Raw genomic sequence first — 26,948 nt, forward strand, 5'->3', positions numbered from 1 at the left:
CTTACTTTCATTATGACATATTTTTTTCCCAAAGTTTGTTGAAAAATATACTTTATTGTGTAATTTAGGTGTGTGATATGTATAATGATTGTATAGTTAAGTATTTTTCAGTACTTAAAAACACTTTTAATTTTTACATAAACTATAATAATAAATTTTAAATAAAGAATTGCTCACAGCTCCATCACGCTAACAAAGCTGAACATTTATTTCCCTTTAGTCTGTTTCATTTTAATGTAATAGGTATGATTTTTAGAGATTTCTTTCATTGAAAAGCAGTAAGTAGAAGTATATAAAACTACAGTTTTACATATTAGTGGAAATTGAAAATAAGTAAATTTTTGTTTGTATGTTTTGTATTATAAGTGATTGAATTATTTTCTTTTTCATGTAACTTTAAACATATCTGTCACTAATAGTTGTTAATCTCTCTCACTCAGTTATGTTAACGTATTTTAAAAGTTGCCATGTGATAAGCAGACTAATGTTCTCCAAAGATAACAGGTCCTAATCCTGGAACCTGTAAATGCTTTCTTATTTGGAAAAAAGGGTTTGCAATGAGTAGATTATTCTAGATTATCTAGGTGGCCTTCACATGGTATCACAAGTATCCTAGAAGACAGAAACAAAGCAACAGTTTACAGACATATAGAGGAACAGGTGATGTGACCGAGGAGCAGAGAGTGATCTGAAGATGTTGGCCTTGACGATTAGAGTGATATGGCTACAAGGCAGGGAATAGTGGCAGCCACCAGAAGCTGGGAAAGTCAAGGAATGGATTCTCACCTAAAGCCTGATGAGGGAAGCAGCCTTGCTAACTTCTTAATTTCCACCAGTGCTACTGATTTCAGACTTCTGGGCTCCAGAATCATGAGAAAATAAATTTCTGTTGTTTTCAGCCACCAGATTTTCGGTAATTTGTTATGGCATCCACAAGAAACTAATATGTGATACATGTTTCTATAATCAATGAAAGAGTTAATCATAGAGTAGGAAGGGACCCCAGACTTAAGCAATCTGCTCCTCTCTTCTTGTGACCTGGACATATTCACATTTGTACTTCCCTTCTTACTGCTAGCCACTTCTTGTTTTTTGTGTTGCAGCTTAAATGTCAGCCCATCAAATGAACCTTATTTTTCTACCCAGTTCTTTATTTTTTCTCCTTATTTTAGTCTTTTTAATTATCTGTGTCATTCATTAAAATTGACAGTTATTTCGTTTTTACTTGTTCCTTGCTAAGTGTCACATTAGAAAGACTTCCTGAGGGCAGAGAGAATTGTCCTATTCTGTACTCATAGTACAGTGCCTAGTACATAGTATGTTCTCAGTAAGTAAAAATAGTTGGTATTTTTCAATTACTTATGGGAGAAATTTCCTAGTTTTTTAAAAAAATTGTTCATTCTAGGATCTGACAGTCTCATTGACTGTATGCAGTATTCTTAGTTTATCTCCAGTGTGATGGCATATTCTGATCTGACTTTTAACTTTCAATTTCATTTGTCCTGTTTAGGAGACCAGTTTGTTCAGTCCCAGTGATGTCTATTTAGGTCTGTCACTGATCTAGTCATTCTTAGTATATTTTGCTTTTTGATGATGTGACCTTTTGCCTTTATCAGTTGTTACTGTGTTTTATGATATTTAATTTTGCTGACCAGATTTCTTTACATTTCTCTGAATTGCTTATATAGGCTTCTAATAAAGAGAAGGAAAAATATGAGAATATTTAGAATAGCGAGCCCAAGTTTTATTAACTCATTTATTTTTAAACCTTTAAGTATGTGTAGGTCATTTTACTTTTAAGGGCTTTTGGTGTTCAGTACAAAAAACAAACAGGCAGCTGGTTTTCCAGTTCTTGGATACTACTTGCAAAGCAGTGTATTGGGTAATAGGGGGGTATGTAATGACAGGGTTGAGAGATGGACTCTATCCTCATGGGAGCTGTGTAGTCCATTAGGGAAAATTACCCAAGTATAATACAAATTTTAAGGGAGGTATTACTCTGTGATTGGGGAAAAAAAATGTTATAGTACTTCAAAGAAGTCAACCCTGGTAGCTATGTTTGTTTTCGGCTAAAGGAGATGATGAGTAGGGAAAATAAAGATTGTAAAATGTTATGAACTTAATGATAGTATAAGACATGATTATTTGAATATGAAGCTGTATTCGGTCATGTTTCTTTTGGTCGGTTCAAATGGGATTTTATTTTAAAGATGTGCCTTATACTGCCATCTTGCTTATTAAGGTTGATAGAAGGGAGGGGTTTTCTTGTGGCTAGATAATTCTAGACTTTTCCCTTCAGATGTATGACATAAGATAGATGTTATTAGTACATATTGATGTTGAAAATTTTGTAAAAGCTTTTGTTTTTTGGATTGGCCTGCCCGTCTGTCCTCTCTTCCACCTACCCTCCTAGTCTTGTTCTTGAGGGATGAATGTGAGCTTATCAGGTAGATAACGTCCTTCAAGAAAGGGCATTGCAGGAAGGAGATGTGTGTAAGAAGATGGCATATACTATGTACCTATTAAATGTTAGCTGGTTTTTAAATAAACTTCTATTTTAAAACAGTTTTCGATTCACATAAATACTTCAAGATAGTACAGAGTTCCTTTGTATCCCACCCCTATTTTCTTTTATTATTATCATTTTATATTGATATGGTATATTTGTCATAATTCATGAAGCAATATTGATACATAATTATTAGCTAAAGTCCATACTTTACTCAGATATCCAAAATTTTTACCTACTGTCCCTTTTCTATTTTAGAATCCTATCCATGATATACACTGCATTTAGTGGTCATATCTCCTTAGGCCCCTCTTAACTGTGATGGTTTCTTAAACTTTGCTTGTTTTTGATGACCATGATAGTTTTGAGGAGTATTGGGCAGTTATTTTGTAGATTGTCCTTCATTTGAGATTTGTCTAATGTGTCACTCATGATTAGACTGGAGTTACCAGTTTTGGGGAGGAAGACCACAGAGGTAAAGTGACATCATATTAAGGATACATACTGTCAATCTGATTTATCACTGTTGATATTGAACCATGATCATTTGGCAGAACGAGTGTTTGTCAGATTTCTCCACTATAAAATTATTCTCCTTCTTCCCTTTCCATACTGTTCTTTAAAGAATGGGGGGTTATGCTTTACAGCTTTGAGAGTGGAGTATCTACATAAATTATTTGAAATTTTTCTACATGGAAGTTTTGTCTATTTTTCCTTATTCATTCAAGTAGTTATATCAGTATGGACTCATGGGTATTTATTTTATATACTTTGAATTATAATCCAAGTACTTAATTTTGTTGGACAAATTCTAGCTTTGGCCAATGGGAGATCTTTCAGTTGACTCTCTTTAACCATCATTTTGTGGTATGTGTATGTGTGTGTGTGTGTGTGTGTGTGTGTGTGTGTGTGTGTGTGTGTTAATACTTACTTTCCAACACTACAAGATTTTCCAGGCTCATCTTTATGCTTCCTGCCCAACTCTTAGAATCAGCCATTTTCTCAAAGAGGTCTGTATTGTTCTATTACAGAATGGTATTTGAAAAAATCGTTTGGGGGCTAGGTGTTCTCATTGCTATCAGGGTGTGGATGCTTGTAGACTTTCTCAGCTGACAGAGAAAGAAAACATGTGAGTATAAATATTTCTGTACGTAACCATCTTTATCTATATTGAATTAACCATGGCTTCACATTGTTGTTTTCATCTCTAACCCGTTACTGCCAGCATCATTCCTGCCTCCTCCTCGCTTATTTGAAACCTCTCCAGCAGTGAGAGATCTGGCTTCCATCATCTACCGTTCGTGGACTTTACTGTTCAATTCCAGTATATACACGTATAGTAGTTTCAGAATTGATACTTGAGTACAGTTCCATTTGTTTTTAGTGTTACAGACTACTTATTTCCAAAGATACTTAGCTCCTTTCTCTCCTCAGTGAGCATGTTTTGTACATTTGTAATGCAATTAGATTATTCAGTCACATTCTACATTCTATTCTGAGATCCCTCAATTTCTAAATTATTTTAAAATTTTGCATATAGTAAGGTTCATTCTGTGTTATAAAGTTCTGTGGGTTTTGATAGTGTCATGTATGCACTGTTACAGTATCATGCAAAATAGCTTTACTTCCTTAAAAAAATCTCCTATGCTTCACCTATTCAACATTCCCCACCTTTAACCCCTGGCAACCATTGATCTGTTTACCCTCTCTCTAGTTTTGCCTTTTTTCAGAGTGTCATATAATTGTAGTCATACAGTGTATAGCCTTCTCAGACTGGCTTCTTTCACTTAGTACTGTGCATTTAAGATTGATCCTTGTCTTTTTGTGGCTTAACTGCTCATTCCTCTTTATCACTGCCAAGTATTCCATTGTGTGGATGTATCTCAGTTTGTTATTCTTTTCCATATTGAAGGACTTCTTGGTTGTTTCCAGTTTTTGGTGATTGTGAATAAAACTTCTATGAACATTCTCCTGCAAGTTTTGTGTATATATATATTATTATTTTTAATATCTTAGAGTCCATGTTAGTTATACTGTACATAAATAATATATTAAGTTTGTACTTAGTAGACCTTATCCTATTCTGAGATATAATTTTTGAAAAATAAATTGGTTTTAGTTTTAATGTTTAGAATAGAACCAGTCACATACTCTAAATAGACAGGCTTCAATAATATTTGGTTATTTATAATTAAATGTTAGTTAATAACCTTGGCATTATAAATAAATATGATTTTTAGGCAAAATTTATAGTAACATGGTAGTAAGACTACATTAACCCTAAGGGGAGTACCCAGTTGGACTCTAGGGATTCAACAGGGTTAATGAACTTTAGGAAACAAAGCAATTTCTTACTAGGGTCCAATCAGAATCAACTTTATTATTATTTGTTTAATTATGAAATATTTATATCCTGCTGTATGTGGGGAATAGAAATGGGAGCAAGACATAAACTTAGGCAGAAAATAGAGTAGGTGCTGTTGTTAAGGTGCTACAGATAAAAAACTTCATTTTTAAAATAAAGTTTATTCATTCAGCATATAATGATTGAGCAATTATAGTATGTCAGCCATTGTTGATGGGGATATGATGATGGCCAAGAGAAGGGTATTTGATGAATAGTATTGAAAATCTTTGAATTAAAATAATTCAGGTAAACAAAATAGAGGACCTGGCAGTAGATCCCTATACATACAACAATGTTATATATGAAAATTCAATTTAGGAGAATGAAGGTAGGTTATTTAATAACTAGTTCTGGCACATCTGGCTATCCCATTTTGGGGAAATAAAATTGGATCCCTATCTTATACAATATACAAAAATAAATTCCACATGGAAAGAATAATAAAAATTCTGCACTAAATATAGGAGATTTCATGTGCATTCTTGGGGTGAGGGAGACATTAACCACCATTAAATATCTATAAATTATAAAGAAGGAAAGCTATATTTGACTTTATGAAACAACTTTTGAATGACAAAATATAGCATATGAACAGTGGGTTTGATAAAAATATTTGCAGTGCAGAGGAAGGACAAAATGGATATCTCTTACATGAAATAACTACTTAGATATTGCCAAAAAGGGAGCAAACAACAATACAGAAAAATTAGTAGAAGATATGAAGGAAATCCAAATGGCCAACAACGTATAAAAAAATGTTCATACTCACTAGTAGAGTAATGCAAATTAAGGTAACAATGTAATATAACTTTATATCTACCAAACTGCCTCCTCAGCCCCTACCCTTCATGGAAAAGAAAAAAGAAAAAGAGAAAAGGACCAACAATAATCTTTTGCTGACAGGAAACTAAGAGAAAAAGCTATTTTTATACTTCGTTGGTAGAAAGATGGATTAATGGAGCCTTTTTGGAAGATGATCTGACAACGTCTGTTAAAATTAAATATATACCATATATACTAGTTGACCTAGCAATCTCATGATTTGGAATCTAGCCCATAGAAAAATACCTCCACATATAAAAGTTTCTGTACAAGCATTTGTTTGTAGTGGCAAGAAACCAGAAACAAAGTACATATCTATTGGTAGAGGAATGGCTGAATAAATATGTATTTATTAAATACCTAAAGGATGGAATCTTAGTAGCAGTTAAAAAGAATGAATCAGATATATACCACCAGTAGACTAGGAGGGATTTCCATTGGGTATTATGATGTGAGAAAAAATAAAGTAATGAAAAATGTGTGTGACATCCTATATTTTAAAGAAAATGCAGTGACAATACCATTATGTATGTAGATGTGTGTATGAGAATACATAATTGGATATGATTATATGAGAATAGAGATACAGGCTAGATACATATTAGGTTGTTTACTTGGACTGTCTGGGTCAGTAGACAGTTGGCAGTGTTATGTGTGAAAGGAAGGAAGGTACATGTGAGATAGGGAACCACGTTCATAAAGAAAAAAGAAAAATTGGATTAAAAACAACAGTTTTATGATGGTATGATCATACTTATGCTCTAAAGTTAAAATTATATATTTACGTATTTATAAAAGACTTTTTAAAAATTGCATGTAGTGGTGTTAATTAGTATACCTCCTTTGGAAAGTGATTCAACAAACTTCATCAAGCAGTGTTCATATAGTCTTTGAGCTAATCATTCTGTATCTGGGAGTTTATACTAAAGCCTAAAATAATAAAAAGTTAATGCATAATGAAGTCATTGTGGTGTTGGCTCTATATTGGGGAATATATTAGATAAACTTTAATGTTTAAAAATAAGAATATGGTTAAATTGTCATGTTGATGGAATATTATGCAGGCATAAATAATACAGTCATGAAGAGTACAGTTACAAAGCCAATAATGACTTAGAACTATATTAATGGTGTAATATATGAAAAAGAAATTTATAATTTCATGTGTAATTTAAACACATGTATATATTTGAGTACTGGCAGTGAATAGGATAAAATGAAAACTGTATGTAGGGCATCATAGTGAATTGTTTTTATCTTGTTTTGACAATAAAATTCTCAAGAAAAGTATAGTTCAAATATTGCAAAGCAAAATTCAGAAGAAATACTCATTAAAAATTAATACCTAGCCCTATAATAAGTGTTCTTAGTGATAAAATAATTTTTAATTATGCTTTAGGCATTTGCAGACTGTTTAAATTTGGAGTTCAACTGGGCATCTTTATCAATATGCTAAAAATTTCAGTCTCTTCATGATTTACTGATGAGAAATCTTTGGTTTCATGTACCATATTTCTTACTAGGAGGAAAATGTTGAGTATTTGGAAATAATTAGCATATTTTCATACTTCTAAAGTTATAGTATTGGCATAGATTCAGACAGCCAGTTCTGTTAATAGCTTAGCTATTGTATGTTATTCAGTTATTTGATGACTGAAACCCTTAACTTTTTTTTTCAGATTTGAAGAGTATGTATGAGGAATAAGTAGCTGAGATGTTTATTACATATTAGAGGAGAAAGATAATTTGCTTTTAATTTCCTATCCTATTTTGAGAGATCTTTCCAAATCTCTCGTATGCTTTACTTTTTTGTGTGTTTGTATGTATCTTACCTCACATTAGGTTTTATGAGAATTTGTGCACTTTATGTGTTGTGGGTTCTCTGAATTTTCTTGGTTTGTGTTTGTTGTCTTTAATTAATTTTGAAAAACTCTCAGCCAATATCTCTTTAAATTTCTGTTTTCTCTTTTCTTTTGCAATTTTAATTACACATATGATAGGCCCTCTAATACGTCCTGCAGTTCAAGGATGGATACTTTTTTCTCAATATATGTTTGTATGTGTTTCAATTTGGATAATTTCTGTTGATCTGTTTTCAAGGTCACTGCTTTTTTTTTCTGTTCTGTGCATTATAATGATAAGCCCATAAAAGATATTTCCCTCTCTGATACTGTGTTTTTCATTACCAGCATTTCCATTTTACTCTTTTTAATAGTTTCCATCTGTCTGTTGATAGCCACGGTATGCATGTTTTCTACCTTTCCACTGTATTCTTATATTAATCACAGTTGCTTTTTTTTTTTTTTTTTAATTCCTTTCATCTGGATCATCTCCTGGTCTACTGGCCTGATTTTGTTGATCTCTTTGTCTCTTGACTTTCTTTTTTGTTTGTCTCATAATTTTTGTTGCTGTTTATAAAAGACTGAGGTAAATATTATTTATGCCTCAAAATGGGCACACCTCTTCTGTCAAGTCAGTGGTGTTGGTGTTTCTAAAACGTACTAAATTAATGCATTATGAACCTAAGGCAGTTATGTGATAAATTGGTGAGCCAATTCAAAGGAAAATACAGTATAAGACAACACATTTTAAAAGAGACACATTTAGATTTTATTTTAGTAAAATACATACTTGAACTTTTTTAAGATGTGTGGATTAAAAAAAAACTTTTCATTTTGAAATGTTTGTAGATTCATAAAAAGTTGCAAAGACAGTACAGAGAAGTCCTGCTTACTTTTCATTCAGTGTCCCAAATGGTTATATTTCATGTAACTGTAGTACAATATCAAAACCAGGAAGTTGATATTGGTACAGTGTGTGTGTGTACAGTTCTGTCATTTTACCACAGAACCAATATCAAATCAAAACACATAACTATTCTGTCACCAGTAAGATATCCTTGTGCTACCCTTTTATAGTCAGCCCTACTCCCTCCCTCGCCACCATCCCCAACCGCTAGCAACCACTAATTTGTTCTCCATATTTACAATTTTGTCATTCCGACAATGTTATATAAATGGAATCATACAGTATTTGACCTTTTGAGATTGGCTTTTTTTCACTCAGTATAATGCCCTTGAGATACATCCAACTTGTTGCGTGTATCAGTAGTTCTTTTCTTTTTAATGCTGACTAATACTACAGTGGCATGGATGTGGCACAGTTCGATTAACCGTTCTCTTATTTTAGGACATTTTGGTGGTTTCCATTTTTTGACTGTTAAAAACAAAGCTATGAACAATTGTGTACAGATTTTTGTGTGGACATAAGTTTTCATTTCTTTGGGAAAAATGCCCAGAAGTACAATTGCTAGATCTTTTGGTAAGTGTATATTTAGCTTTTAAAGAAACTGACAAATTATTTTCCAGAGTAGCAGTGCCATTTTACATTTCCACTAGCAGTGTTTGAAAGATTTAGTTTCTCCACAGAATGGGAGAAAATATTTGCAAACTATATATCTGATAAGGAATTAACATCCAGAATATATAGAGAGCTCCTAAAACTCAACAATAAAATCAAACAAGTAGATTAAAAAATGGGCAAAGGTTTTGAATAGACATTTCTCCAAAGAAGATGTACAGAATGCAATAAGCTCTTGAAAAGATGCTCAACATCATTAATCATTAAGGAAATGCAAAATCAGTTGTAATGAGACACCACCTCACACCCATTAGGCTGGCTACTATTAAAAAAAACCCCAGAAAATAGTAAGTGTTGATGAAGATGTAGAGAAATTGGAACCCTTGTACACTATTGGTGGGAATGCAAAATGATACAGCTGTTGTGGAAAAGAGTATGGCAGTTCCTCCAGAAATTAAAAGTAGAATTACCGCATACTCTGACAATTCCACTTCAGGGTATATATTCAAAATAATTAAAAGCAGGGTCTTGAAAAGATACTCGTACACCCATGTTCATAGCAGTATTCTTCACAATAGCTAAGACATGGAAACAACCCAAGTGTCCACTGACAGATGAATGGATAAGCGAAATGTGGTACTTACTTATAATGGAATATTACTCAGTCTTAAAAAGGAAGGGAATTCTGATATATGCTACAGCGTGGAAGAGCATTGAGGACATTATGCTATGTGAAATAAGCCAGTCACAAAAAGACAATTACTGTATTATTCCGCTTACATGAGGCACTTAGAGTAGTCAAAATCATGTAGACAGAAAATAGAGTGATGGTTGTCAAGGACTAAGGAGATGAGAATGGAGAGTTATTGTTTAATAGGTACAGAGTTTTAGTTTTGCAAGATGAAAAGATGGATGATGATGATTTCACAACAATATGAACCTACTTAATACTGCTGAACTGTACACTTAAACATGGTTAAGAGAGTTAATTTTATGTTGTATTTATTTTACCATAATTAAAAAAACCATGATGATACTGTTAACAACTTTATGCCAACTGTTTTTTAAAAACTTAGAAGTAGACACATTTCTAGAAAAATATTACTTACAAAAAATGGAGAAATTAAAAGTCTGAATCATTCTATAATTATAAGAAATTGAATCTTACCACAAAGAAAGCAACAAGTCCAGATGATTTGCTAAGCAAGTTTCTACGAAAATTTTAAGAAATAGGTTATTCCAATCTGATGCAATCTCTTTTTAATTAATAGAAAAAGAGGATGTTGCCCCACCTAGTTCTGAAAGCCGTACGTAACCCTGATATCTAAACCAGATGAAGGCATGACAAGAAATGAAAATTGCAGATGTATTTCACTCATGAATGTAGCTGTAGAAATCTCAAATAAGATATTAGCAGATTGAAACCAACATTGTAAAAGAAGAAAAATGCCATCACAAAGTTGGCTTTTTTTCAGGTATGCAAGGATGGTTTACTATTACATGATCTATAAATGTAAATGATGACATTAATAGATTAAAAGAGAAAAATCATATGGTAATGTCAGTAGGTAGAAAAAAAACATTTGATTATCAGTGTAAGTTCATGGTTAGGATGCTTAATAAATTAGGAAAAGAGGGAGATTCTTTAACTTGTTGGGACTATTAAAAAAAACCCAACAGTCATCAGCAAACATCTTTTTAAATGGAGAAATATTAAAAACATTCCCTTTAAAACCAGGAATGGTATAGGCATGGATGTTATAACCCAATCTGCTGTTTTTCTTGCTACATAACAAATCATCCCAAACTTAAGGGCATGAAACAACTATTTTATTATACTTATGGATTCTGAGGGTCAGGAACTGGGACACTGCAGAATAGGAAGGTTTGTTACTGCTCCACCCTTTCTAACGCCTCAGTGGGATGACTTAAACACTGGAAGTGGCTTGATAGCTAGAGCCTGGAATCACCTGGAAGTATCTTCATATATCTGGTGGTTTGATTCCAGTTGCTGGCTGGGAACTCAGGAAATCAGTTGGAAAATGTGCACGTGACTTCTCTGTGTCGTCTCTTCAAGTGGGCTGGCTTGGCTTTTCTCATAACGTGGTGGCTAGATTACAAGTTGAACAATACAAGGACACAAGACAGAAGTTGCATTTTTATTACCTAACTGAGGAAGTCACACATGTTAATTCTGCTGTGCTGTGTTGGCTGTGGAAGTCATAACGATACACATAGGTTCAAAGGGAGAAGACAGAGACCTTACAGCTCACTGGAAGGAATATCATTGTTTCATTCTTAGGAGAATATGTGAGTTAGGAGGTATTTTTGATACTGTCTTTGAAAAGTATAATCACCACATTACCTCTTCTACGTAGCATTTTATTGGAGGACATAACCAGTGCTTTAAGATAAGAAAAAGAAATTAGAGAATAAGAATTGGAAAGAAATAAAACTTGTTATCTGGAGATAATATGACCATTTACATATAAAATCAAAATATGTAGATAAATTATTAGATACGAGTTTAGCAAAGATGAATGGATATAAGGTAAATATACAGAGTTTAATTGTATTAAACAACAGCAACAGACAACTAGAAAATATAAAAGAAGACATTAATGTATCATAGAATATCAGTATCTAAGAATAAATCTAACAGGAGATATGCAAGACTTCTTTAGGGAAATTAGTAAGATTTTATTAATAGGCATTAAAAAAAGATTAACCATGGTATATCTTAGTTATATAACATGTTTATGGATAGGATGGTTCAATATCATAGATTTCATTTCTACTGAAATAATTCAATAGCCAGAAATAGATCCACATATTTATGGAATTTTGGTATGTGATAAAGATGGCATATCAGATTAGTTAGGAAAGAAGTTATATTCATTGAATGTAATCGGAAAAATTATCTGTATTGGCAAAAAAAAGAAAAAAATTGGATCTGTGGTTCTACCACATACAAAAATTAAACTGCAGATGGGTTAACTACTTAAATGTTAAATATAAAATTTTAATTTTATTGGTAGAAAATACAGGTGTGTATATCTTTTTAAACCTAAGGATAGGAAAGAATTTAAAAGATAAGACTATAAACTGATTAGTTATTGTAATAATAGATTCAGTTAACATTAAGAATTTTTGTTCATCAAAAGCTGCCTTAAAGAAAGGGAAAGATTATAAACTAGATGTTTACAATATACACAACTGACATTGATTAATATAAAAAAATCATACAACTCAAAAAGCACAAACAACATAGAAAAATAGTGAAAGACATAAATAGGTATTTGATAAAGGAGAAACTATATGTGATTAATAATCATATAAAGAGATTTCAACTTCGTTAATGATTGGGGAAATCAAATTAAGTACACAGTGAGATACCATTTAAAACCAAATGTTGGAAAATATGTGGATTCACAATACTTTTATATGTTGCTTCTGCAAGTAGAATTCGAGCAACCATTTTTTTTTTTTTTTTTTTTTTTGTGGTACGCGGGCCTCTCACTGTTGTGGCCTCTCCTGTTGTGGAGCACAGGCTCCAGACGCACAAGCTCAGCGGCCATGGCTCACGGGCCCAGCTGCTTTGCGGCATGTGGGCTCTTCCCGGACCGGGGCACGAACCCGTGTCCCCTGATTCGGCAGGCGGACTCTCAACCACTGCGCCACCAGGGAAGCCCACGAGCAACCATTTTGGAAAATAGTTTTTCATTATCTTGTGAAGCTAAACATAGACAAACCTTAAAACCCAGTGATTTTACTAATAGACATACACCCAACAGAAATTCTGTGTATGTACAAAAGTAGATGTGTTGGAGAATGTTCGTAGCAGTTCTGTTTTCAGTAACAATGTTGTAAGCCACCCAACTGTCTATTGACAGGAAAGTGACTGAATAAACTGAGGTATATTATAGTAGTCAAAAGAATGAATGGCAGCTAAAATAATATTAGCAATATAATATTATGTGAAAAAGTTAAGTTCCCTAAATTTGTGTCATGGGATACTCTTTAAGAATAGTTAAGGGCTTCCCTGGTGGTGCAGTGGTTGAGAGTCCGCCTGCCGATGCAGGGGGCACGGGTTCGTGCCCCGGTCCGGGAAGATCCCACATGCTGCAGAGCAGCTGGGCCCGTGAGCCGTGGCCGCTGGGCCTGTGCGTCTGGAGCCTGTGCTCCGCAGCGGGAGAGGCCGCAGCGGTGAGAGGCCCGCGTACCACAAAAAAAAAAAAAAAAAGAATAGTTAAAATAAAAATAATCTGCTTTTTTTGTAGTGTAGATAAAATGGAACTTCATTAACTTGAAAGCAAAGGAATGATGAAAAATAAATTTAGGATTGTGAGTCCAGAGAGGTCCAAGGAGGGGTTATGTGTAATTTCTTGTTAGGATCTTCAGTTTTACGCTTGGTGGTGGGTTTTCATATCCTAATTTTATTAAAAAAATAATAAATAAACAATTAAAAAAAAACCCAGACGCCTTGAGGCAGGAGTATGATTGATAGGGAGTATACATGTAGCTAGAACAAAGTGAGTCAGGGGGAGTTATAGTTGAGGTCAGAGAGGCACTTGGGGCCTCTAATTATGTCTAGTAGAAGAGTAAACAAATTCTTAATCAAGAGTGTAAAGCTGTCTGTGGTTAAAGTATCTGAACACTGAGACACTGAGTTTATAATTTCACTGTTATCTACCTAAGAGTGTTATGCTTATTGTATCAGAACAACCATGTTCCAGTTAGATGAGATTATCAGATATATCTGTCCAGATAAATGAGGCTTCACTATGAATAGAAAAAAAATAGATGAGCATATAACATTATGAAAGATATGAAATACTTTATTAGAGAAAATTACATTTGTGATCTTCTGTACTTTATGAAGTTGTCAACACTGATTTTACTGTGTTGTTAACTAACACTTTTCTCTATTGCTTGTTGTATAGAGTACCCTCATAATATTGCCTTAATATTGTGATGTAATTGTAGGCTTTTTTACAGGATACATTTTTACTTCTAATCATTAGTGCCAGTGCAGTTCACAACTTTGTCTTCATGTTTGCTTTGCTTACATGGTGAGGCTCCAAAGTTTGTGTTCCATAGAGGCGTGGATTTGTCATTCTTGTTTTAAAAGATTTGGAGTTGAGATTGATATGATGATAGTTTTAGAGTTTAAAACTTAATTGTTTTAGAAAGGATTACCCAGTGTGATGAACGGATTGAAGAGCAAAGTGACTGAAAGTAAGTTCTGATAATTTTCCAGAAATAGTGATAGATATTTGAATCACAGGGATGGTCACCAGAGGAGAAAGGAAAGAGGAGCGAGGAAGCTAATACAGGACTGAATGACATAACCTGGCTGTAGTGTAAAGTGTAAAAGGTAACATGTAGTTTCTGCATTCTGGATAGATTAAAGAATGATAATACTATTGACCAAAAATAACAGATTTAGAATAGAAAGTCTTTTGTGAAGAAGAAAGGAAGTTTATTTTAGCCATAGAATAATATATTTAGAGTATCTCATAATACAGTAATAATAATGATTGCGGTATATGGATATGCTACAGATGAGGATGGTAGGAACAGCTAGGTTACACAGATTCGTTAGTTCATGTTAAGAATTTTGACTGCATCCAAAAAATGACGAAGAGCCATTGAAAATTTTAAATAGGTGAGTCTTTAGAAGAATCATTTGGGTAGTGGAGTGGAGGATGGAATAGAAAGGAGCAAACTGGAAGCAGAGAACTATTTTGAAGGCTGATACTATAAACCAGATGAAAGATAAAGGTGCCTTAACTAGGATGAAAGTATTGGTGATTGAGTTCATGCATTCTAGAAGTATTTAGGACATAGGATTTGGTGACTGATTGGATGTGTGGAGTGAGAGAAGGAGGACGCAAGGATGACTCCAGGTTTTTGTCTTGGTCAACTGTGTTGTAGATGGCAGTACCAATCACTGGGTGAAGGGATCCTAGAGGAAGAGTTAATTTGAGGTTGATGGAAGAGATCTTGAGTTCAGTTTTGATTGTATTGAATTTGAAGTACCTGTTAGATGAAAGAGAAGCTAGTCGATTGTCTGTTGGGTTTATGGATCTGAAGCTCAGGAGATGGATCTGAACTAGAGATTCCTTAACTTGTTTGTAAATGAATCTGAAGGAATGAATGAGGTAATCTGGAGAGTTTATTTGAAATGAGATAAAAAGAGGGGCTAGATTGGAGCACTTAGAACACTAACATTTAAAGGGTAGGTAGAAGAAGAACCTGTAAGGGGGATTGGGAAGAAGCAGTCAGAGAAATAGGAAGAAAGAGGGAAGAAGTATGGTTGTTTTGCAAACCACGGATTGAGAGTGTTTTGAGAAGGAAAGCCTGGTCAAATGCTGTTAGTGTTCAAATAAGACAAGGAATTGAAAGTGTCTTTTTGCATTTAGTGAAAAGGAGGTAATTGGTTGCAGGCATGGGCTGTAAGAATAGAGCATCTATGATGTTGAGTTGTGAAAAGGAGAGGGCTGTGGTTGGAGAAGAATGTAGTTGAGGATGGTTTTGCTTTTGTTTTTGTTTTGTTTCATTTTTAAAGATGTAGGACATGGAACATGTTTCAATGTTAATAGGAAGGAGCCAAATAAAAGGGGAAAGTTGAATATTTAATAAAGAGAGGGAATAGTTGAGAGAGCCAGGTCTCAGAGCACAGATGGGGAATTAGCCCTAAGTAGGTGGAGGGATTCCTTTTTTCTTGTGAGCAGAATGAAGTGGAATAGTTGGGTATAGCTGCTGGTAACTATAGTTGTGGTAGAAAAAAGTTAAGGGCCTTCCCTTAAAATGCCTTTTGTTTTCTCTGTTTAGCAGGAGGCTTGGTCATGTGCTTTGATTACTGAAAGGAATAGGCAGGTTGTTTGAGGAGTTTGAGGAGAGCGGAAAATCTTTGAAATAGCTTCGGAGAATGAGGGAAAGAGGCTCAATTAGAAAAAAAGTGGCTGTGGTAGGCTGCACTGTGGACCCAGTTGAAGATGGGAAACCTGCATTTTATAGTGAATCTTTTGATACTTCTCAGCAGAAGACAGGCAGTTGGATATTGTTGGTGGTTCTTTGTGGGAGCTGTTATCTCTTGCCTTGTAACCACTCCAGATTCTGAAGCTATTGAGACATAGAACCAAGAGTCATAGGAATCAGAAAAGTGGCTCTAGTCTTAAAAGTTTAATGTAAATGTGGCATGGACTGAGGCTGAAATGAGGTCTCCTACAAGTTCTCTCCTGAATTAAACTTACCCGTAAGCTAAAAAACATGTCTCCATGTTAAGAAAATGAAGTTTTTCTCTGGTGAGCTTCTCTTATGGGAGCTGGACCAGAGGAAGATTATATTGTTTATGGGCACAAAGTTCCCAGTGAGGAACCCAAAGAACTTGTACGGTGCATGCATGCTGACCTCTGTACATTAACCTCACCTGTAGAGAACATATGGATGTCCTGCTCTCATCATTCTTCTTATTTTTTTCTTAGAGAGAAGTAAAGAAGGTAGAGAAAGGGACTATAGTATTTCTTTAGTCTTGTTTCCTTCTATCCAGAGAAGGCCTTTGTCCTCTTAAAATGTGAGAAGAGGTGAGGTATGTACCCCTTAAGATTCATTGAGGGTTGAGATTTTGCCAGATAGAAGGAGTGTAATTCACAGAGTGAGAATTTTGAATTGACAGCAGGATAACCATATGAAAATATTTATTATTTGGTTGGGAATATATGACTGGCCCCAATGAGGTGGTTAATTCTGGAAAATTTAGGTAGAGCATTAAGATTGAGAGTGAGATATGATCAGAAGACCGTCAGCTGAGGGAAAGATTGCTGTTAAGGAGTTGGAGGAGGTGGAAGAATTAACCAGGTTGGCAAGTAGATTAAGCAATTGGACAATCTAAGTGCTTTTTTTTTCTCATCTGCTGGGACATGTACATTTCCTGAATGAAGGTTGGCAAACACAAAGACTTAATTGATAGCACAGATGAAAATTACATAAAGGAAACTGTTTAGTTATTAGAGTTAGTTCTGGTTGGGGTGTTTTCCTATCTCATCATTTAGGAGTAGAATATTTTTCAGGTAGTGAATATACATCTCAGTTATTTTCTTTAACTTGTGATTGTATTTTGCCATTGGCAGTATTATTTATAGTATGGTAATAATTCTGCAATTCAGCTTCATATAGGAAGTTTCAAAATTATCATTAGCCACGATAATAATTGGATAAGAGAGTGGAGTGTGGCACTATAATTTCTTTTAAGATATAGACTCAAAGGTAGAGCTGTTTTAGTGCTCAAACTCCAATGTATTTTTCTTGGAGAAATAAGAGGAAGAGGGAAGTTACGGAGGAGCTGTTAGTAACTCATTTGCTTTCATTGAGTCATTTATTCCAAAAGCATTGATTCAAAAATATTTTTTGAGCTCCTAATATGTGCTAGGAACTACGTAGTTCAAGGTCCTAGGGAGTAAAAAAAAGGTTAAGAAATGGTTCTTACATTACCTTGGAAGAGCTAGGGAAATTCAGGTAAACAAATAATTTCCTTGAACAGATAAGCTTGAAATTCTGATTTTATATGATTAGACTCTTCCTTTTAGTTCAATCTTAATGGCTGTTCATTTTTAACCTTAACTAAGGGTATGTGTGTGTCTGTCTGTGTTTATGTGTATTTCCTTTGTTATGTTTCCTCTTACCAATTTATATTTGCTTCGGACTGTCTGAAAAAAAAATCATCTGTCTGTTGCTTCTAGGAAACATGGCATGAAATAGTCTCAAATGGAAAAATATTGTGATTATGAGGATGTTGGTTAGCCAGTAGTTTTCCAGATGGGACAGAGATTGATTTAAATGCAGAATGGACAGTGTTAACTAGTAAGGCACTTCGGGCTGATTGAATAATCTGGATAATCTTTGGAGATTGTATTTTCTGAAGTCAGTTACCTAAATTGTCTGTTTCTCTATTTGGTGTTTTTTTGCATTTTGTTTTGAGCAACTTTGGTGTCTAAGATACACTTTTACATTTTGTATAAATACTTATAATATGGGAACATATTATAAAGGAGACTAACATGACACATTTTCATTTATTCACGGATTAAATGCTAATTTAAAACATTTAAGCCTTCTTTTATAGTTTGTTCTGAAAAAAAAAAAAGCTTACCTTGAGTTTTCTTTTTCAGAGTAGTATTTTGATGGAAATAATGGGTAGTTGATTCATTGTGCCATGATGTTTTATATGCTATCGTTAAAAAAATTCAGTTATGCATGACCACAGTTTAAAGTTGTAAAAGGCTTGTTATGACCCACAGCCATCTCCTAATGCCCTCTGTTCTTTTCCAGCCTCTCCATTTCTTGCTTTCTAGAAGCAGGATGTTCAGCACATATAGCCGATTCTTCTAGTGTTTACCAGTGAATCACAAAATAACATGTTTATTATTGCTACTTCTCGAGTTTTAACTTTCATACCCATTGTCTTTCCATTATGGAAGATGAGGCTTTAACTGTCTTTTACCAGCCCCGCTGCCTCATACCACATCCTTCATCTTCTTTCTCTTACCTTCCCAATATGGTTATATTATAATTTCAGTGCAGTTAGTTATTCATTGTTTACATTAGTATGACCACGTCAGTACTATTCACAGCTGAAAAATATAGTATATAATGTTTACTGTTCCTGTCCAACACATTATTTTCTCACTGTTTTCTTTTGGTTATTTTTCTAATCCCTAATTCAAGCCTAAATTTTCCCCCAGTTGTTTAATATTCCTCTTCTAACGGTAAAGCAGAGACAGGCTATTAATTTCATTTCCTTGAATACATCTCCCAGGAGCTTTCCGCTCTGCTCCAGTTTAGACTGGTTGCTCTCTCTTCTTGTTACATAGATGTCTTGGGAACTCACTTCAGTTTTTCTGGGAGAATTCCCTTTGCCTTTCACTTTAGTTGGATTTCCTTTGTCCTAATCCTATGTCTTCCTCATGTCTTATTCCCTTGCTTTACCCCATAGAGTGTTTGGGAATTGTTTGTTTTTGTTTTTTTTAGACTTTGCTGGTGTGAATATGCCTTATGCCTCCCTCAACTTGATTATTTGTTGGTTTGGCTGATTATAAAGTTCTGTGCTGTAGAATTTCCCTCACAATTTTAGAAGCATTGCTTCATTGTTTTTTGCCTTCCAGTGATGCTCTGTTAAGTCTAATGCCATTACATATATTCTTTATCCTTTGTATAAAACCTATTTTATCTCTTTAGAAGCTTGTAGGATCTTCTCTTTTTCTCTACTGTGACTTAGTGTGGGTTTTTGTTTTGTTTTGTTTTTGTTTTTGTTTTGCGGTAAGCGGGCCTCTCCCTGTTGTGTCCTCTCCCGTTGCGGAGCACAGGCTCTGGACGCGCAGGCCCAGCGGCCATGGCTCATGGGCCCAGCCGCTCTGCGGCATGTGAGATCTTCCTGGACTGGGGCACGAGCCCGTGTGCCCTGAATCGGCAGGCGGACTCTCAACCACTGCGCCACCAGGGAAGCCCATAGTGTGGGTTTTTACTTCTATTTTCTTAGATACATGAGGAACCATTAAATCTGCAAATTGTATACTTTAGTTTTAGAAAATTTCTTTTATTATTTTGTTGATGATTTCTTATCTTTTGTTTTCTCTGTTGTGTCTTTCTAGAGTTCCTAATAATTAAATACTACATATTCTAGACTGGATCTTGTAATTTTCTTATATTTTTACTCTGATTTTCCATTTCTTTTATACTCTTTTTTTTTTTTTTTTTTTTGCGATACACGGGCCTCTCACTGTTGTGGCCTCTCTTGTTGCGGAGCACAGGCTCTGGACACTCAGGCTCAGTGGCCATGGCTCACGGGCCTAGCTGCTCCGTGGCATGTGGGATCTTCCCGGACCACGGCATGAACCCGTGTCCCCTGCATCGGCAGGCGGACTCTCAACCACTGCGCCACCAGGGAAGCCCCTCTACTCTTCATTTTAAAGGAGATTTTCTCAGCTCTATTACCCAACCTGAAGTTTTTCATTTCTGTAATCATTTTTATTTTCAAGACCTTGGTTTTGTTTTACAGCCCCCCCCCCCAAAAAAAATTAAAGCTTCGTGTTCTTATTTCATGAATGCCCTGTCTTCTCAACTCTCTGAAGGTATTAGTTATAGTTTTTTTTTTTTTAAATTTCTCTCCTATGTAGTCTTTGTTTACTCCATTTTTTTGGTCTCTATTTTTCATATTAGATACTTTCTTCATATCTTTGATGGTCCTTGGCAGTCTGCTCATATGTAAGGGTGAGATACTAATAGTAAAGTAGCATACACTTACATAATGATTAAAGTGTGTCAGACATTGTTCTAAGTGCTTCATCTATTTTAACGTATTTAATCCTCATAATGAGGTTAGGAATTGGTTACCATTGTTATTATTCCTATCTGACAGATGAGGAAACTGAGTCATAAAATGTTAAATAACTTGCACAATGTAACACAGTAGGTAAGTGGCAGAGCTAGGTTTTGAATCCAGATAGCCTGACTCCATAGTCCCTTCTTTTAACCATTATACTTACTTTGTCTCTTATTGAAATAAGGAGCAAATTGGAAATTCTGTGTGTGTGGGTAGGGTTTGTCAAAGTAGTGTTACCTGAGTGAGCTGTTTCTTTGTGGAACTTCTGATGAGGTTCTTTTTCATGGGTTGATTAGATTCACCAGAGAAGAATCTTCTCATTTGCTGTTCAGAGGTTGAAGCCTGGCAAGTCGCAGTTTGGTTGCTGAGTGGTGAAAGAAGACTGAGGAATGTGTCTCAAAATTTAATAAAAGTTTGACTTAGTCACCTGTCTCTGGTCTTCCAATCCAGAAATTCTTGGTTTTACCCTGTCCAAGGAATAAACCTTCAGTTTTCTTCTGTGATGAGGCATTGTAAATTGCCCAGTTGTGCAGATTCTGGGAAGGGATCTTGGAATATATCTGACTGTGACTCTTATTTTGAGTCTCATCTTTACCCAACTTTCGGTGTTGACCATTCTTGAGCCTTTTGTGGTTTCTGTGATGTAAACGTGATTGATGCTCATTTTCCCCACTGGTAGTGTAAGGTTCATCTTCCTTGTATTTGCTTTCAATTTTTTTTGCAGTTTTTTCATTTTACCTACTCTTTGACCCTGTGTTTATGTGAAAGCAAACAGTCAAATCTTTGCTTGCTATCTTTTAGGAAAAGATTTTGGGAAAAGACTTGAATAAGATGGGTGTTCTTAATGTGCCATTTAAAATTCTCTGCTAAGTCTCTTGAAATAAATCTCAAATGTCTCCTTTTACCTGAAGCATTTCATGGTGCTCCACCTAGACATTTCACCTTCTGAAAATCTTTTTCTCCCCCCTTGGATTTTTTTTCTTCTTTCGTTAAGACCCTTTTATATTTCATGTTATATTTGCATGCTTTTCTTGCACACTGCCCTCCCTTCCACACCAGGCTGTAACTCCTTGAGGACCTTGAGGGATCTCTTCTATAGAGTTGCTTAATAAAAATGTTACATTAAGTGTTGTGTATATGTTTTTCTTATGAAATATCAGCAATATATTGAATACTGAGGATAGTTAAGGAGGGAATTAATATGATAGTGCAACAGAAGATATTAAATTCAGATGTAAAGAAGCCTGAGAATTGTTAAACCTAGATATTATGTAATCTTTCAACATAACAAAGTATACATCTCACCCCCTGCCATGACACAAAAGAATGAACTGCATGATCTGTCAATTTTTTGGCCAGGCTCATGATTCTATAACTTAGATGACAGATATATTTGGCATTGCTATATTATATTTTCAGTTTAATGGGATAATGTTAAATGCTAGAAGTCTTCTAAAAGGTTTACAAATGCACGGTAGACAAAACAGTGTGCTCAATGTATTGGACTAGCTAAATCCATAAAGAAGCCCACATTTGTAATATTTCCTTTTAAAAACTAATTTTTAGTTTTTGTATTTTGTAAAATTGATTTTTACAAATCAGTGTTGTTAATTTTGCTTCCTCCTGCTCTTTAAAATGTTCAGCAGGAAACAGAAACTGTTTCAGAATTTGAAACTAAATTATTGAGAGAAAGGTTATTGCTTTAAAATAATAATGTTTATTTCTCTAGTACTGTATTTTAAGAAACTCAGGACACATTTGTCTTTTAAAATATATTAATATTTCTTTGAAAATAAAGTACAGGAAGACTAATCTGCATTTTAATGTGTAATAGTTGCTGGGGTATGGAAAGCATCCGTGGTCACTAATATGTTCTTTTGTAGAGCTAAATCAGTACTTAGGAAACTGATGGTATTTGGTTCATTACTACAGGCAAACAAGCTGAAATGATTGTTAGGCATGGGTATTTGTTTTTGTTTTCAAATTTTCTGGCACCTTACAAATAACTTATTGGGATATGACTTATGAAAACACATAGAAGCATTACTCTAAAATTCCATTATTTTGAAACCATGTTATTTGGGTACAGTGTTTGTAGATGCTAAAAATATCTTTTAATTGTCTCCTGAGATTCGTGGGACACATGTGGAAAACACAAACTTGGTGTTTATAGTTTGACTCGGTTAATTCTCAGTATCCATATCACTCTCCTTTCATAATTTCTTCATGAAAAATGTAATCACATACAGATTTCTATTTGCTTGCAACACAGAATTAATGTGAATTCCATTTCAAACTAACCACCATCAAAAGTTTCTGAAAGTCTGGTTTATATTTTTTAAGTGTATGTGGATGAGTTGCTTAGCTTTGATTTTTGGAGAAGTACATCTTTTAAAAATTTTTCAACAGATTGTTAAATTGTGGATAACGGTGACAATACTGGTGTTATATTCTGATTAATTTAATGTAGTCCCTTTTTATAATGTGTTTCTGTCTACATATTCCTTATAGTGTCATTACCTACTGAGTTTCTGTGAAAATAAATTTTCTTTGCCTATTAAAACAAAGCAATCCTTGAGATTGTTTTTTACTGTTTATTTTTCTTTGACTATCTTTGAGTTTTATTTTTGAAGGCATTAGTATTAATTTTAGTGACAAGGCAAAGCATGGCTCTAGATAACTACTGTTTTATAACTCAAAGCAAAATGCCTTAGAAAATACCTTTAGAATTAGAGTTTAGCATATGATTTAATTTGCTTAGCTGTTTTTCTCTTTTTTTAGAAGTTGGAGAAGGTTGTTTTTCTGTAATCAAGTCCGTTTAGTATTACTGGGTCAAGAAAACTATAATTAATATTTGAATATATTCACTTTTGAAAGATAGAAAAGGAAACCAGTTATTGAACAGAGTATCACTTCACAATTTATTGTGAATTTATTTTTTGTTTTACTATATATCACCTATTACTCATTTTACCTTTCCAGGTTTTTTAGTTCTTTCACTGTTTGTTAGATAAAAGCGTCTCCTTTTTATTCTTTCTTTCTTTTTCTTTTTTTTTTTCAAAGCCCAGGCACTCATGGTTTTATCCTTTTATTTTTATGATGTGCATTAGGACAAAATAAAGCATGTATTATCCCACTGCTTGTCTCTCTTACATACTTTAAGGGTAAAGAAGAGAGGTATTCTGGATATTCGCTTGTGTTTTTCTCTTTCCTGGTCTCCATGAATACATGACTTGATTTATCTTGATCAGCCTAGTAACTTGCTCCACATTTTTCCAAAAGTGCAAAGCAGTTTCAGCTAAAAATACACATATCAAAATGCTCCAGAAGTTGTGGCCACAGCTCAAAAATGCTGATCAATTTTGAAAATCTAAATCAACCTCGGCCATGAAACCGAGGGAAGAACCTTTGTGGTGTGGGACAGATTTCCAAAAATTCACCACAGTCCTGTTCTTAACTGGAGTTTGTGCTGATGTTGCCAGACAACTGAGGAATAGATGCAAAAAGCAGGAAGCATTATTGAATTGAGCCCTAGTGCCAATTTGGGAAAAGCAAATTAAAATGTAAAAGAATATTTTTCCACTCTTGGCGTCTCAACATAAAATGGCAAAATACATGGTTGCTGAAAAAGTCACAGAAATTGTTAATTTTGCCAGAATGGCTAATTTTGCCAAAAAACCTCAGTCTTTTTGTGTTAAAAATACATATGCATATAGTTAAAACACATTTTTTAACCCAAATAAAATCGTTTTAATTTATAAATCAAAAGAAAACAAATCAAAATGTATATATACCTTTAAGTGAGAGAAGTGTTTGACATAAATGACTGTGTGTGTGGGCTTGTTTCAATGTCTTCTGTTTTTCAGGTGCACTTAAAGAATGGATGATGACGATTTTGGTGGTTTTGAGGTATGTGCTGTTATTTACCTTAGTTTGCTTATGTAATTGTTTTAACTTTGTGGGATTATAATAGAGTATACTAAATGTATTATTTATCATTGGTGTTCATGATCCTTTCTTGATCATTTTGAATATAACTCTGGAATAAAAAAATGTAATCAAGATAAATTAAAATATATTCCCTCTGAAAGTTAAAACTGATTTATTGTTATTGAACACTTGGTCATGACCATAGGAATGGTTTAAATTGAGGTAGTTAAGTACTACTAGTGAAAGCAGTAAAGAAGAGGTTTGAGAAATTGTCTGCAGATGATTTTGCTGGGATACATGTCTGTTAGGAAATACTTGTGAGATGAGGGATGAGTATTGAAGATCTGTCACATATTTTCATGCTTACACCTGTAATGAGTTGATTTAGTATATTAAGTACACGGCCTTTTAGTGGCTTATAGAGCTAATTAGTATGTTTGCGCTGTTGGATTATTCTCTTAGGTTTTAGTTGGATGCTTTGTAAGGAAATTGTTAGCTGAAGAAGCACTGTCTTTTCCTTAATCCTTTTCAGTGTGTGTTCATTTTATTGAAATATTTTGTAACCCAGTTATTTTTATGGAGCCAGTATAGTCTTGCAGGAAAATCTCTGGATTAGGAGTCAGGATGCCTGAGCTCAAGTCCTGGAACTACCATCAAGTGAGCTCTGTGATTTTTGCTTTTTTTTTTTTTTTTTTTTTAAGAAAGACCTTTACCTAGTTTGGAACTTGGTGAAAAGGAGATTGTTAGAGATAGGGACTGTCATTAATGACGTTAATAGGAGAAATGAGATATTAAGTATATATCCAGTGCTCTGAATGTCATGAAAGAATAGTGTGAGTTTAGGTTAGGATCATTTTCTCTTCTTTTGATCTTTAATAGCTGTTAATATGGAGGTATTTAGAATATGAACTTACCTGTTTTCTTCATTTCATCTAACACTTTTTTGTTTAGCATATTTGTATATTTCCTGTATTTGCTTTAGTATTTTGGGTTTTGTTGGGTGACTGAATCTTATTTATGTTACTGAATCTTATTATATCAGAGAAAAAAGAGTAGATAGTTTACCTTAGAGTAACAGTTATACTTCAACATGCATTCAATGGATCTATTCCTTTTAATATTATATAGGTACAAAGTTAACCAGCCATTCCAATTTAATTATGGTTGTTAGGGTTCTTTCTTTCTGCATCCTGTTATAGAAATATGGAAGGTCTCTATCCTTGGGTATATAAACCATGTTTATTTGTCATAGTTTGTGGAGAGTAGCTACTGTATTCCACGTCACTTAGCTCCTGTGGCAGATTGCCCCAATTGACTTCTTGGCTGACAACTCAATGCAGAATCCAAATTGAAATTCTGGCTCTTTTTTTCAATGATAATTTTGCTGTGACCTGAACACTTAAGAGAGAGAAAACTCTGCACTCTTACTCACAAACTCAACATTCAGTAATTGACTGCCTCATAGTTTTAAAACTGTTTAATAGGAGACTTTAATTTAAATGTCAGCTTTAGGAATTCTCTAAATGTTGAATGCTAGTAAGTTCAGCTGGTAGATTATTCAAGGATATGGATGAATCCTATTTCTTTAGGTGGATCTCTTTTTGGTCTTGTGATAATGAAAAAGATTTAGTCTCTAGACTTTTGAAGAAAAATGGTGTATTTTTCTTATTTACATAGGTAAATGCTGTGGTAGTTAGTTTAGAATACTTAGATATAAAGTTCACAAACGAAAATGTGATTAAGGATATATGAAATTAAATTTCATTGGCAGGAGGTATATTTGAGAAAGGAAGGAAGAGTTTTACTCAAGGATATAGAGCACAAACACTGGGGGTAGTCACTAGTAGTGGGGCGTGGTAGCACTGAAGACTGAAAAGCAATTGAGTATTCAGAGGAAATTTGAAAATGTGTGGGGTATTACAGAGAATTACATTTGCAGAATTGAGAGGCTTGATTGCTTAAATAGCATTTATACTTTTCAGATTTTCTAAAATAATTTTGCCTTTGTTTTATAGGCTGCAGAGATTTTTGATGGTGGAAATGGTGAAACCCAAACTACATCTCCTGCCATTCCTTGGGCTGCTTTTCCTACAGGTACTACTGTAGAGTAACTAGGAATATTTTTTTTTTATTCAACATTTTTGCCTTTCTTTTGAAAGCCCCTTTCCTACCTTTTCACTTTGCCTTCTTTGATCTGAAAAATGGAATGACCCAAATTTAACATAGTTTTTTCCATAACAAATTATGGATTGAGTAACAAATTCTGCAATGGTGGCTTGGGGCATGATTCCAAAAAAGATATCATGAACATGAAATAAAATTAAAGTACAATTGACATTTCCAAATTTGTCTTTGTTTTAGTAAGGTGAGGTGCCAAATGATTTTTTTAGAGTGTCCATTTCATTAATTAAAGACTCCTTCTTCTTAATATTCTAAAAACATTATAAAAATGATTTGTCATCCCCAACAGTATTTAAATTTAGAAGTTTTTCTACAGGAAAATCATTCAAAAGTATTAAGAAGTAAGCCATCCAGGA

The 26,948-nt window shown here is 34.1% G+C and overlaps 1 protein-coding gene across 3 annotated transcripts in view; it reads left to right on the forward strand.

Moving 5' to 3' along the window:
- Window positions 1-26,948, forward strand: part of CCDC91 (coiled-coil domain containing 91) — a 416,560-nt gene that overhangs the window by 69,086 nt on the left and 320,526 nt on the right. For all 3 annotated transcript variants that reach the window (XM_060113428.1, XM_060113430.1, XM_060113429.1), the window contains exons 2-3: window positions 24,348-24,390; window positions 26,427-26,505. In XM_060113428.1, coding sequence (XP_059969411.1) covers window positions 24,361-24,390; window positions 26,427-26,505 — 109 coding nt within the window. In that variant the 5' untranslated portion in view covers window positions 24,348-24,360. The remainder of the gene's footprint in view (window positions 1-24,347; window positions 24,391-26,426; window positions 26,506-26,948) is intronic.

The sequence above is a fragment of the Mesoplodon densirostris genome, chromosome 11 (genome assembly GCF_025265405.1).
Source record: "Mesoplodon densirostris isolate mMesDen1 chromosome 11, mMesDen1 primary haplotype, whole genome shotgun sequence".
NCBI classification, from domain to species: domain Eukaryota; kingdom Metazoa; phylum Chordata; class Mammalia; order Artiodactyla; family Ziphiidae; genus Mesoplodon; species Mesoplodon densirostris.